Raw genomic sequence first — 12,628 nt, forward strand, 5'->3', positions numbered from 1 at the left:
TACTTTCTATAAGAAAATTTAACATAATTTCTTTGATTTTAAAAGTTGTTCAGGAATTACTTTGGCTATTGATAGTGACTATTACTCAGCCTGCTTTATTTTATGCATGTTGCATATGACACTAACACTTCAAATGAGCGAGTCCACTGTAAACAATTGGGTAGTTTTTAAACACACATATAAGTGTACTTGGCAAAGTACATTATAGAAATATTTTTGGGGGGTAGTGTTCTGAATATTATCAAACACTATTAAACTGGTACTGGGTTTTTTGTTCAGGTTTGCAGAAGAGTTTCTTGGATTCTGGATACAGAATTCTGGGAGCTGTGGCCAAAGTCAGAGAAGCCTTCCAGCCTCAGGAACCAGATTTTCCCCCTCCTCCTCCTGACCTTGAGCACCTTCATGTAAGTGCAGCATAGTTTGTAGTAAAATACACAGGTGTCACTGATGTGTGGATTACACACTGAAATTACTTAAGTATATTTTTATTCCTTAGAAATAAAAGGTATTGTCAGGCCAGCCATGTGTACAAGTAGCCTCAAGCCTAACAAATACCAATCCAACATTCAAAAGAAAAGATTAACACATGGTATTTTCTTTAACAGGATGCACTTGAAAAACTGGAAAAAGGTTTGAGTCCGTACAATCATGTCTTGCCATGACACCATCCTTTACTCAATCTGTTTTACTTTACTGTTGCCTTGCACTGAATAAGATTTTTGCCTTCCTTAGCTGACTGATGAGCTTGCTCCTCCCAAACCACCACTTCCAGAAGGTGAGGTTCCCCCGCCCAGACCACCACCACCTGAAGAAAAGGATGAAGAGTTCCCAGAGCAGAAAGCAGGAGAAGCAATTAACCAGCCCATGATGATGGCTGCCAGACAGTTGCATGATGAAGCCAGGAAATGGTCTAGCAAGGTAAGAAGTTGTTGTGTTGTGCACTAAAAGGATTATCTTCTAACTTTAGTGTCTGTGTGTTTTGTCCAAATTCAGCTGTATTATGACAGGGTCTTCCATAGACCAAACAGTAAAAATACTGCAGTAGGAGGAATTAGAAACCCTTTCAAGTTCAAAGTGAACTAGGGTCAACTGTTCTAATACTTAGAATTGCTAGAATGCTTTATTAACATAGCCCTGGGAACACAAATATGCCTTGTATGCTAAGCTGTTTGTGATCCTTGCTGCTAGTATTGCCTAGAGAGCCACTAATACTTATGCCTGTGTGGGCTGACAAGCTGATTGCTATATATAAGTGACTTTGAAAAGTCAGTATGGATGTGGCAGAAGCCAGCTGCAGGAATCATGTACTTGTCTGTCTTAATTCTGGAAGAAGCTGCAGGTTAATCTGGTGCATTTATGAGTGGAAAAGTGACCATATGTAAGTGGCCTGGTCTCATTCTTTGTTTGTAATAGGTCACATTTGCTATCAAGGCTGAAATCCCTAATTTCTTACCATTCCAGTGCTATGACAAAGTAGTGTGAATTCATCAATCTTGCAAATACTAATATAATTTTTTTTTTCTTTTCTCTTTCTGCCCTCTGGCACCCTCTTCCCCAAAGAGCTACATTTTTCCTCTGGCAGAAGCTGAGTAAGAACTTTTGAGATTTAGGCTTCTGCAAGTGTAAATTAAAGAGTCAGAACTCAGCTTTTAAAATTTCCCCTTTTTTTCTCCACCAAATTAGATGGTGAGTGAGGAGACAAACTTGAATAGTTTACAGAATCAACTTAAGTGCTTTGGCCTTAAGGAACATCTGTTTTGGAAGTACAGATAAAATACAAAAGAAGTTCTGCAAATCTGTTTGGGTGTCTCTTCCCCAAAATGAAAAGCTCTATTTCCCCCTTCCTTCTGGATATAGCAAACACATTTTTATATTACTGAAGGGACAGTCCTGGAATGTATTGTTCATCTCAGAAGGTAGTTCTGAGGCTAAAAGCCTTCATTTCAGCTTCCTAAAAGTGTTTTGATGTTGGAATCCCAGAATGGGTAACTTAACAATACAGAGTAGGTAATAAAATGCTTTTACCATACATATACTAAATTACCTATATATATATTATATGCATTCTAAATTAAGTAGTGCAACTGTTTAAATATTTATCAAAGCCAAGCAGCAGAACTTAAAATTTCTTGCAGATTATGAAAGAGATCTAAGATCAGTGATTTTAGATTATAAAACACTATTTTCATTGCTATATCTCTAATTTGAGACCAACAAACCAGCAAGTTAGAACAGCAGTTGTCCTAATTCTTTTTTTAGCAGTACCATTTTAGCAATAAAAGTTCTGTTATTCTGAAAGTGTTTTGGGGGAATAAGTTTTAAAAACACTTCTGTAGTCTCTGAAGTCACTTCATTGGGTAGAAGAGGGATTGATGGACAGTGCTGAGGAATTTGGGTTAAACCTGGAAAGACAGAAATATAAGATCTTCTTCATACTAAATCACAACAGACTGTGTGTCAATTCAGCTCTTTTGCTGAATTACTTTAGTCTACTAAGGTAAGGTAGTTCACCTGTAGTAAAGTGCGGGGGTGTGAACAAGTACTTAGTCTTTAAAATATGTTGATAACATTCTTCACTCTTGTAAGAATTAAAATCTATTTCTTTTTTCTCCTTCTTTACAAAAACTCCACTGAGTGGCTTTCTGGGCTTTCATGTACTCCATTTCTATCATGGAGCACAAACCAAACAATGTCTATTGCTTTAGTTTTCCCTGCCTTTCCCCCTAGTTTGGATAACTCATAGAACGTGGGATATTTGGAAACTTCATTAATTAAGACTTAAATATAAGCTGCCTTTGAAGGCGAGTTGATTTGGCCTTATGTAAGAGTTACCACTTCCAAAACTCCTGTGTGTTTTTGTTGGTGTAGATTGGGGTTTTTTCAATAAAAGGCAGTATCTTAAGCAAAACACAGTTGAAAATGTTAAGGTTTTGGTAAGGGTACCTTGACTTTTATCACACTTGTCTTTAGTTGAAGAAATACAGTTTGTAAACTTGTAGGCTATTTTTGTATTAAAATGTTATTAATTCCTGTATTGTTATACCACTCACCTCTTCCTTGATCTACCCTAACACAATATATTTGCTTGAATCCTCTTTCTTTTTTTTTGAAGGTAATGGATACAACATATTGTGGCAAAACAGTATCATATGTTTCATAATCCTCTTATTCTACTATTTCTGTTGCAGTCTTTTTTAAGAACTGTAATATTCATGGCATTCATAACATCCAGTGTCACCTCCTCTTTTCATAACCCAGTTTTGCTCTTTTACATGTTCTGTGATATGTCAGTGCTCACTTCTACAGCGTTTCCCATCCCATCTTTTTTTTTTTTTTACTCTACAACAAGCAGTGTTAGTGGTTTTTCTGTGCTCCTGCTGCTGTCTCCTCTTATCACATACATGAGCAGGCTTCCATACAAAGCTTTCTGTGTGCACAAAACCCACAGTCATCAGCTGCTGTGCCTGCTTCTGTGCAGTCAGAACAGCTTTCATTGAAAGAGAAAATCCATTCATTTCACCATTGTCTTGCCAGAAAAATGTTGTTCTGTGAGTCAGCCTCTGTCTGTAGAAGCTGTATGCTCAGATGAAAAATGTTCCTGCATATTTGAATTGTAAGTTCTTAATATTTTTGGTTACTTTGATTCACAGGTGAAATGTTTGTTTCTTTCTGCTAATCTTATATTCCTTCCCCTTCTCCCCCTGACCTGATCCTAGAGCTGCCTTGTCAGATCCTGAGAGGCCAAGAGGATGTTTTGGTCACTAAAACTGCTCAGTTTGTGCTCTTCTACCAAATTCTGCTTCTTGTACTAACTGTCCCCTGTTTCTCCACCCTTGCTGCCACCTGCAAAGCCTGATGTGACTGTGATTAATGAAGCGGCTGAGGCTGGTGTAGATGTAGATGAGGAGGATGATGCAGATGTTGAATTCACTCTCCCCTATGACACTGAAGATGATTACGAGCCTGAGCTGCTGTTAATGCCAACCAATCAGCCCGTTAACCAGCCCATTCTGGCTGCTGCTCAGTCTCTGCATCGAGAAGCAACCAAGTGGTCTAGTAAGGTACTCCTGAGTCCGCGGGGACTGATCCGCGTGCATCCGGCCATTTGGAACGTGACACATGTGCATCACTCTGATCCCTGCCGGGCCGCCGTTCTGAATGAATAAGTGTGTCTGCACTTCATTTAAGGACTGAGAGTGGCTTCACCAACTTGCTAGATCTGTTTGTCAGTGCCGGATTGAAGCTTGATTTGGGTCACTTATTAATATTCGAAGGCTTCCTCTCCCTTTGCATCTGCCTGGTCTTCTTTGTTATGGCAGTTTTCAAATTGTAATAGGGGTTGTCTTTCCTCCTCCCTTCCTGTTCTTTTTTCCATTCATTTGGGCTACCTGGCAAGCCATGGTTAATGGTTTCTTAATGACTTCCAGATATAGCAGAGTATACAGCATTCAAGAAGTCATTTAAGGTGTCTGCTGTGCTTTGCCTCCATTGATGCCATCAATTACAATACTTTCCAACAAGGAATGGCTTTGTATGGCAGTGTTCATGGAAGAGGACTGACTGCTGGCTTGCACTGGGCTGTATTGCAAATGCTGGTCTTGAGAGAATTCTCTAATGAAGAAGCTGCACTGAATGCTGTTAGCTCCTGATTTGAGATCGTGTCTATATGAAACCAGTGGAAATCTAACATGAGGTTCAGACATTCACAAGTAGCCTGTCTCTTCTGTCTAAGCACAAATGTTTGCAAGACTGGGCACCTTTCATAGCATGCTGCAAAAAATAAGGTTGGTGTCCCATAACTAACAAAAGTTAGGGGTGTGTGTATATGTACATGTGTGTATTTGCATAGATAGATATACTGAACTATTTTAATAAAAAGGGCTTTAAAAATGTTCTTGTCCTTTTCAGATTCTGATGCTTGGATAACTTGTTAGAGGGCTTCGTAAATGACACTGGTCCTAATTTCTTGATCCTTCTACGTGAAAACATGGAAAAGTTTTGTGTTATGTCATTTGCATCCTAACTGGTTATACTAGCAAAGTGTTTAGCTAATAGGTCACGGTCATGAATAGTTCAGCTTTTCGTGTCACCTATATCTGCAAAATGTCTGGGATATCTTCCTAAATTTGCTCATAGTGAGTCATGGAAGTGTGTGCACAGGGTTGAGAACACATGTGCTAAGTTGGGTTCTCGTTGTGTACTCTTTGCTGTGAACTTTGGCCATTAATTATGGAATAATACCAAGGAAAGAGTGTGCCAATACATAAACTCACCCTGGTAGTATTTCATCCATGCAACAGGAATGCTTCAAGGCACCAGATAGTTCACATTTGACTAACAACTTTATACAAAGGGGAATAATATAAATACACTAAATATACTAACAGACTACTAACAATTGATCAGCTAGGTCTGCTTTCCCTTGCACTAGGTTTCTCTCTGGAACAGTGTTTAAGAAATGGTTTTGCCTTGGTCACAATTCATATTTCAAACATTTCTCATGTATTTCTGTGACTGTAATTTTTGATGTACAAGAAATTGGGATTTTAATGTAAGAAATATCACTAGATTATCTTTTGAACTACCATGTTCTTCTCTCCTGGAAGCTTTATTTTAAAGGGGGAGATTTTATCAAAAAGGAAGACTTATTTTCAAGGAATAACTTTTAAAAAAAGTAATCGTAGCATTTCACTTCCACATTACCTGTGACAAAAGTTTTGTATGTCAGATTCTCTTCCCTTTATCCTTTAGCATTACAGCAGCATAGTTTATGCTTTAACAACTTCAGTTTCATATGCCACCGAAAATCTTATGCTCAACTGTTACAACTATTTAACTTAATCAGTGCTATGTGGTTTATCAGGCTCTTTAGCACATTATTTAACTTTAAAAAATGGGTTTCTGGGGAAATCTGAAATTTTGGGTGCTAATAACGTGCTTTATCTTAAAATCTAGTCAGCAGAGCAGTAACTCTCATTCCACGGACAAACTAACACTTTACAACTTCCTTTACAGTTTTGAAGCAAACTTTTCCCCTCAGTGTTAGGAACGAAACTGCCCGACACTGTAATTAGTGCAGATCTTCCCTGTTCCTTGAAGAAACCTCTTCTGTGTTCACAAATGGTTCTTTGCCCTTAACTTCTTCCAAGTGTTGCCCCCCGTTGAGCAGTGGCTCCTGGCAGCCCCGTGGTGCCCTGCCGTGGTGCCCTGACGCTGCGCTGTTGTTGTGTGCAGGGCAACGACATCATCGCGGCGGCCAAGCGGATGGCGCTGCTCATGGCCGAGATGTCGCGCCTGGTCCGGGGAGGCAGTGGGAACAAGCGGGCCCTCATCCAGTGTGCCAAGGATATCGCCAAGGCGTCGGACGAGGTGACGCGGTTGGCCAAGGAGGTGGCGAAGCAGTGCACGGACAAGCGCATTAGAACAAACCTCCTGCAGGTAACGAGTCCGCCTGCAAATGCCTCACACGGTTCTCTTGTTGTTCCTCTCGTAGCGTGGGCGAGCACAGGAGTCGTGCCAGTAAATCCTGTATCTGTTTGGCTTGTAAAGTTCTGTCCAGTTCTGGGTCTGCTTTTAGATCCCCTAGGAATATATGTTCTGTAAAGCTTGGATTTGATTGCATGTGAGTGAAAGATGCTCGTGGCCAAAGAGGATTTGAAAAATACTGGTAATGCGAAATAATACTGAATATTTTGTATATTTCTGAATAGCACTGAAGAGTGTGAATACTGGTCTGTCCTAAGTCTGCATTGTTTTGTATTTCATCTACTCATTCCTTTGTATCAAAGAATAGTAGCAGAAATATAACACTCCTCTAGTTTTTTCAGTCTCAGCCAAATATATATGCATCATGCCATTCCTAACCAAGCATATCTGAGTAATATCTGGAAGAAAGGAAAAATGTTGGCTCCACCCCAAAAATTCCCAGAGCAAGTAAGATAAGATTCAAGTATCCTACCAATGTTCATCAGAAAGTCTTGGAAGGTTATAGGATCCCCTCTATCATATTCCTTTTCTAATAGTAAAAGAAAATAAAAAAGTGCATCTGAAAAAACCCCAGTAGATAATGCATGGGTTCAGTTCACAATGTGAAGTGGTTTTTATGCCCATTCCTTAGGTCTGTGAGAGAATCCCAACCATCAGTACACAGCTGAAAATTCTCTCCACTGTCAAAGCTACCATGCTGGGCAGGACTAATATCAGCGATGAAGAGTCGGAACAGGTAAGAGGTGTAAAACCTGGTGGGTAGCCTGGAATTGTTCATCAGTGTTATGGAGAACAATAAACAACATGTTCTGTCAGATGTGTTCTGGGAACTCAGTGTTTGGAAGCTTACCTTAGCTGTTCAGTGAGGATAATTTTAGAACAGCAGTTTGGTTTCTGGCTCAAAAGCTACAGTTTAATAGAGGAACGAGGCAAAAAGCTACTCGGGTTCCGATGTTGCTGTGACCAACTTGGTAATTTCCCTGATTTGCCAGTGAAAAGCTGAGCGGCAGGCTGGACCTGGGAGGGGCAGGGGCGCCCTCGGGTGGATTCCGCAGAAAACGTTTATTTTTCCAACATGGTCTCTACTCCCTGCAGCTCAGTTACCTTCCTAATGCATCTTTTCAGGTGAAATCCTTCTGATAAAGGTTATTCTACTTAGCGACGCTAAACATTTTTTAATTCCGATTTTGGACAAATACACAGCAAAGAATGGGAAAGCCTTGTTCTGAGTGGGGATAACACTTGTTGGTTTCTGTAGACTAGTTGCTTCACTTACTGTTTCATAGTTTAGGTCAGCAATTACCTGAATTAAGATGTTTGTACTAAGAGTCTTTGTGCACAAAGGGTTTCCACACTACTGTCCTAATCGTGGTATTTATTGGAAAATTCTTCTTTTTCTTGACAGGCAACTGAGATGTTGGTTCATAATGCCCAGAATCTCATGCAGTCTGTGAAGGAAACTGTGAGAGAAGCTGAAGCAGCATCCATTAAGATAAGAACAGATGCTGGGTTCACTCTTCGCTGGGTCAGAAAAACCCCATGGTATCAGTAAACACTTGCCACATAAGTATTGTTTTCTGTAACATAAAATGCCTTTTTTTGGAAACAGAAGAGATATATGAACAGCAAAAGGTGCTGTATACATGACCTTAAGATTAGCTTATGCTAATGCCCCATTCTAAGGGTATGAATTATAAGATAATGCATTTCAAATGTCTTTGGAACACATTTGATATCAAACACCTCAAATTTGCTGTCAACAGTAGACAGTTCTTATCATTTAATTTTTTTTGGTTTGCTTTTCAAGATTCTCTTAGTGAATTCTGTACTCCCAGAAGCACATTTCAGTTATGCACTATATATTCCAGTAGTTCCCATGTGATGATATAAAACATGGACCTCACTTGAAGCTTGCCTTGAGAGTTTAGGACACTGTTGGTTACTTGGCAGTTTTTTAGGGACAAATCATTGATGTAGAAATATTCAACTTTCCAACAGGATTTTAGCTGGCTGTTCTAAAACCATGCAGAAATGATGGTGTGGGGCTTTTAATTAAAAGAAGGGAGGTGGGGCAGCAGAACAGTTGTAAACTGAGGATTAAAATTCCATGTCTGAACTGATATTGGTTTTTTTTTTTTGCTTTTGATTTTTGCCTGGCAACAGTACTTTAACAAAAACTGGAGCTGTCTCTGTCACTCTGTAGGTAGGCATTCCAGAACTCTCGTACTGTACTGAAATGTTCTGCAGAGGATGTTAGTGGCACACTGTTGACACCTTAGGCCTTATGGCTGGAGACCTTAAATCATGGGACTCTTCCCTTGCTCAATTCAGCAATATATTGAGCTGAAACATCCTGGTTCTCTTAAGCTGCACGTCGAGGACCAGAAAATGCCACATGCTGGCTCTTTCTTTTTGAAAACCAAATGAGCACATGCAATTATTCTTATTTCCCTCTTCTCTCCATCTGATGTTATTCCAGCTGCTCAAGGTGGAAATTAAAAGATAAAGATACTCGATTAAACAAGACCTTTAGCCTCACTGCCCTTGTTTTCAGCAATGCATAAGCTTTTTGAATCCTGAGCTCTGCAGGGTCCATGAAACTCTATTTAGGTAGTCTGATGGTCCCAGCAAATGGTGGTTCCTAATGCTACACATACCTCATTATTTTTACTGCTTTTGGAGTTTGGAGGCTGAAAATCTTTTTTCAAGTTCTAGTAATAGTGAATTGAACAAAGTGCTACTGCATCTTTTAAAAAAATCCCAAACAAAATGACAAGAATAAAACCCCCAAGCTCCCCCTCACTAAAATAGACCTGTGATGCTTTTATCCTTCCAGAATTTAACATGCCTTCATATATATATATATATATATGTGCATACACATTCATTTAATTGCCTCGTCGTCTCTTTTGGCATTTGACAGAAAGAAAAACTTGTTTGAGTTTTTATACTTGCAAGGAATACTTGCAGACTTCTGCCCAAATCAGCACTGACATCATGATACCCTTTTAATTTGCTGCAAATTGTTGCATGATCAAACCACCTTGAAATAGAAGTGTCCTTGTGCAAAAACTGCTCAGTCTTAAAAGTTCAAAGGAAGAGACACAGCACAGTCAACTGTCCTTTACCTCTCTGCAACAGTTATTCTACACTTGGATTTTCTCCCCTCCACCCCCTTTCATTGCACTGTTATCTAAAAAGGGAAGTTAAACTGTTGATAGTACATCTGCCTCAAAGTGACCTCAGCAAGAGAAGGCACATGTTCGTCTTTAATTTGCTCCTTGTGTCTGGGTATTATGAAATATGTGGTACTTAGGATCTTTCCTTAGTATTCTCTTCCTGCAGTTACCTGCAATGGGAAGAGGAGGGAAGGGGTGCCAGAGCCTTAACCTGGATGCATTTGGTTGGTTTATACCAGATCTTTAACGTAATTTTAATGTAGTAATTTCTATTTAATAGTAAATAACACTGAGTAAGTAGGGATTATTTTAAAGGGATTTTCTAAATAGTCTTCCTGTATTGCTTCTCAATGCTTCTCACATCCCCCTGTCCCAATTCAGGCTTCTCTGTGAGATTTTTTATTTTAGCATCACTGTTTAGTTGCTTGACTGATATTAATGCAATATTACTAATGCCTTTAATACATAATTGTTTATGCCAAAGATCACTTTTTGTTTATTGATGAATGTTTGCAGGAGAGTTATGAATCATGGTTGCCTTTGATATTCTTCTAGAATGTTTGCTCTAAGTTCTCAAACTGTTTTGTAGAAGCTGAGATACTTGTCCACCTTATGCAATTACTGCATTTTTGAAAACTATTGGTCTGCAGACCCAAAGTGCAGCAAAAATTTGAACAAGACCATGAATGTCACTTGGAAATGTTTTACCACTATAAGACTTTGTTTATAAACCAAAATGTATTGTATAGTCTAATGTTTTCAACCTTTCTTTGGTTCTGTTAAAACAATAAAAATGCCTTTGTACAAATGTCAGCCTGTGGGTGTTAATGATAATGGAGCAGTGGGTAATGCTGTAACAAGAAGAGCAGCAAAAAACTAAAGCAGCAGAAATACTAAAGCAAAAGAACATTTGTTTCTCCATGTTCTGAACAGAAAAAAAGTGCAAAGTTTCTCAAGCAGGAGAAGATTAAATGAAGTTTTTTCTGTCCTTTGTGCCTGTCAAACTAGTAATTAAAGACTTTACTGGAAGCTGTGTTCAGTGGGAGAAAACAGGAGTTTTTCCAGGGCCTGACAGTCATCTGTTCTATTAGACCCAAACAAGGTTCTGAAACCTTGAAACGGGGTTTGCCTGATCCTGTCAGTAAGGGAAGAACTGCTGTTCTGCTCAGCATCTTGTTAATCTCAATTTTACCTCTTAAACTGAATGCAAGGGTGATTAGCATGGAACCACTGTCCTAGTTCCTTCAGTCCTTCACCATAGGAACTTCTCAAACACTTTCTCTTGCTAAAAATTTCTACCAGCACACATAATGTTCTGACTTTGTGGAACCAATGTTTGTTTATTGGTGCTGTAGGACCAAATGTACCCCCATAGTGCCAGGAGGCACCTGGGATTTAGTGATAATAGGTAAAATTCAGAGTTTTATACTGTTCACACAGTTCTCTCCATATCTGAGAGAAGATGAGAACCCGACAGCCAGCCACCTTTGTCAGCATTCCCAGTGCTGGACATCTAGAGAAAGGGAGATCAAAACTTGGCAGTGTAATTCCTGACTAATGACATCCTCTGATTCCCCAAGCTGTACTCTTGATACAGGTGCTGGTGCAGTTTTTTTTTAACAGGAGAACAGGTAAACAGCTGTCTTGTGCAGAGTCTGCAGCTGAGTTTCCTGTGTTTGGAGAAAGGGGCAGGAAGTAGCACACCTTCAGCAAAAGGAATCAGCCTCACACAACAGACACTATTCTCTGACAAAATACAGCTCTGTGCTCAGGCTGCTTTCCTACCAGGTGGGTACAATTCCTGTTGACACCGAGTTCTGGAGGTGAGCTGGGAAGTATGGATCAGAGCCTTCCCCCAGACAGCAGCTCTTGGGTGTGCTTCCCTGGTGCCCGAGTTATAGTGGCTGGCAAGGCTTGTTCTGTGATGTGCTGGAGGGCAGAGCCGGTGTCCAGGCTCGCCAGTCCTGATACCACCTGATGTTCTGTACCAGCAAGGGAGTCAGTTCCCAAAGGAGATGGTGCAAGTGTTTCCAGGCTGCTAATGCAGAGGAGCAGCTCCAGGTACTCAAAGTTGAGCTTGGGACATTACCAGTTACCTCTCAAGATTTCTTGTACAGTTACAGTAACTGAAGGATATAATTTGCTGAAACACGGAGCAGAACTGTAGGATGAATAATGAATTCATGGATGTTTCTCCAGCTGAAAAAAGGCAGACTATAAGGTTGGTAGCTTTTAATAACCACTGTTGTGTCTACAAAAATGCAAGGCTTTCTTATTGTAAGTGCTGGTTCTTCATAGTGCTGTTTTATCTACTGTAATTTCAGAAATTCAGAATGGTTGCTTATGGCCAAGTTTACTCTAATGATATGATGCTAATTTCTTACTGACTTGCTGCCAGTGTTCAGATGGGTTTCCCCTCCGTTTCCCAGGCTGATCATTTTTTGTCCTAGTGTTTGATATTTTGACTACTGAATCACTTTAGTTCCTGCTCTTCATCTGAAGCAAAGTTAGCACCTATTCATCAATTTCTGAGCCAAACAGGTCAGGGAAACAAAGGCTCTCCAGTATCCCATCCTTCTTTAATTCTGAATTCAGCCCCCTGTGTACTGACCAAATGCATGGTTTGGAACCTGAAGTGTACTGTGGAGCTTGTTTTGGTTTAAAGTGATAACAAACTTTTGTTGGTGTGTAACGAGAAGTTCAGTCAGCTTTGCATCCTCACTGTTGAGTCTTTGAAGTGTCATAAACAAATAGCTGCCCTCCATTTAGAAATAAAAAATACAGAAGGGACCTTACCTGCCATGCTTCTAAGCAGCCTTTTATAAACTCTAAGTAGCTGCAAAGGGATCAAGTTCAGTAAAGATGAAGCAAATAGTCATTTTTAATTGTGTATCAGATGCCTCCTGCCTAAGAGCATTGTGAACCATTTACCTCAGCATGAATATTTCACAAGATGAGACATA

The 12,628-nt window shown here is 39.8% G+C and overlaps 1 protein-coding gene across 2 annotated transcripts in view; it reads left to right on the top strand.

The window, feature by feature from the left end:
* VCL (vinculin) overlaps nt 1-10,473 on the top strand; it is a 57,758-nt gene extending 47,285 nt beyond the window's left edge. The window contains exons 17-22 of one of the 2 annotated variants that reach the window (XM_051800864.1): nt 280-404; nt 733-918; nt 3,852-4,061; nt 6,235-6,438; nt 7,118-7,222; nt 7,892-10,473. In XM_051800864.1, the coding sequence (XP_051656824.1) occupies nt 280-404; nt 733-918; nt 3,852-4,061; nt 6,235-6,438; nt 7,118-7,222; nt 7,892-8,038 (977 nt within the window). In that variant the 3' untranslated portion in view covers nt 8,039-10,473. The remainder of the gene's footprint in view (nt 1-279; nt 405-732; nt 919-3,851; nt 4,062-6,234; nt 6,439-7,117; nt 7,223-7,891) is intronic. The other variant, XM_051800863.1, reaches the window with a different exon arrangement.
* The last annotated feature ends 2,155 nt before the right edge of the window (nt 10,474-12,628 follow it).

Source organism: Manacus candei, unplaced genomic scaffold, assembly GCF_025592945.1.
Source record: "Manacus candei isolate 608988 ecotype Guabito, Panama unplaced genomic scaffold, ASM2559294v1 h1tg000050l, whole genome shotgun sequence".
Lineage (NCBI taxonomy): Eukaryota > Metazoa > Chordata > Aves > Passeriformes > Pipridae > Manacus > Manacus candei.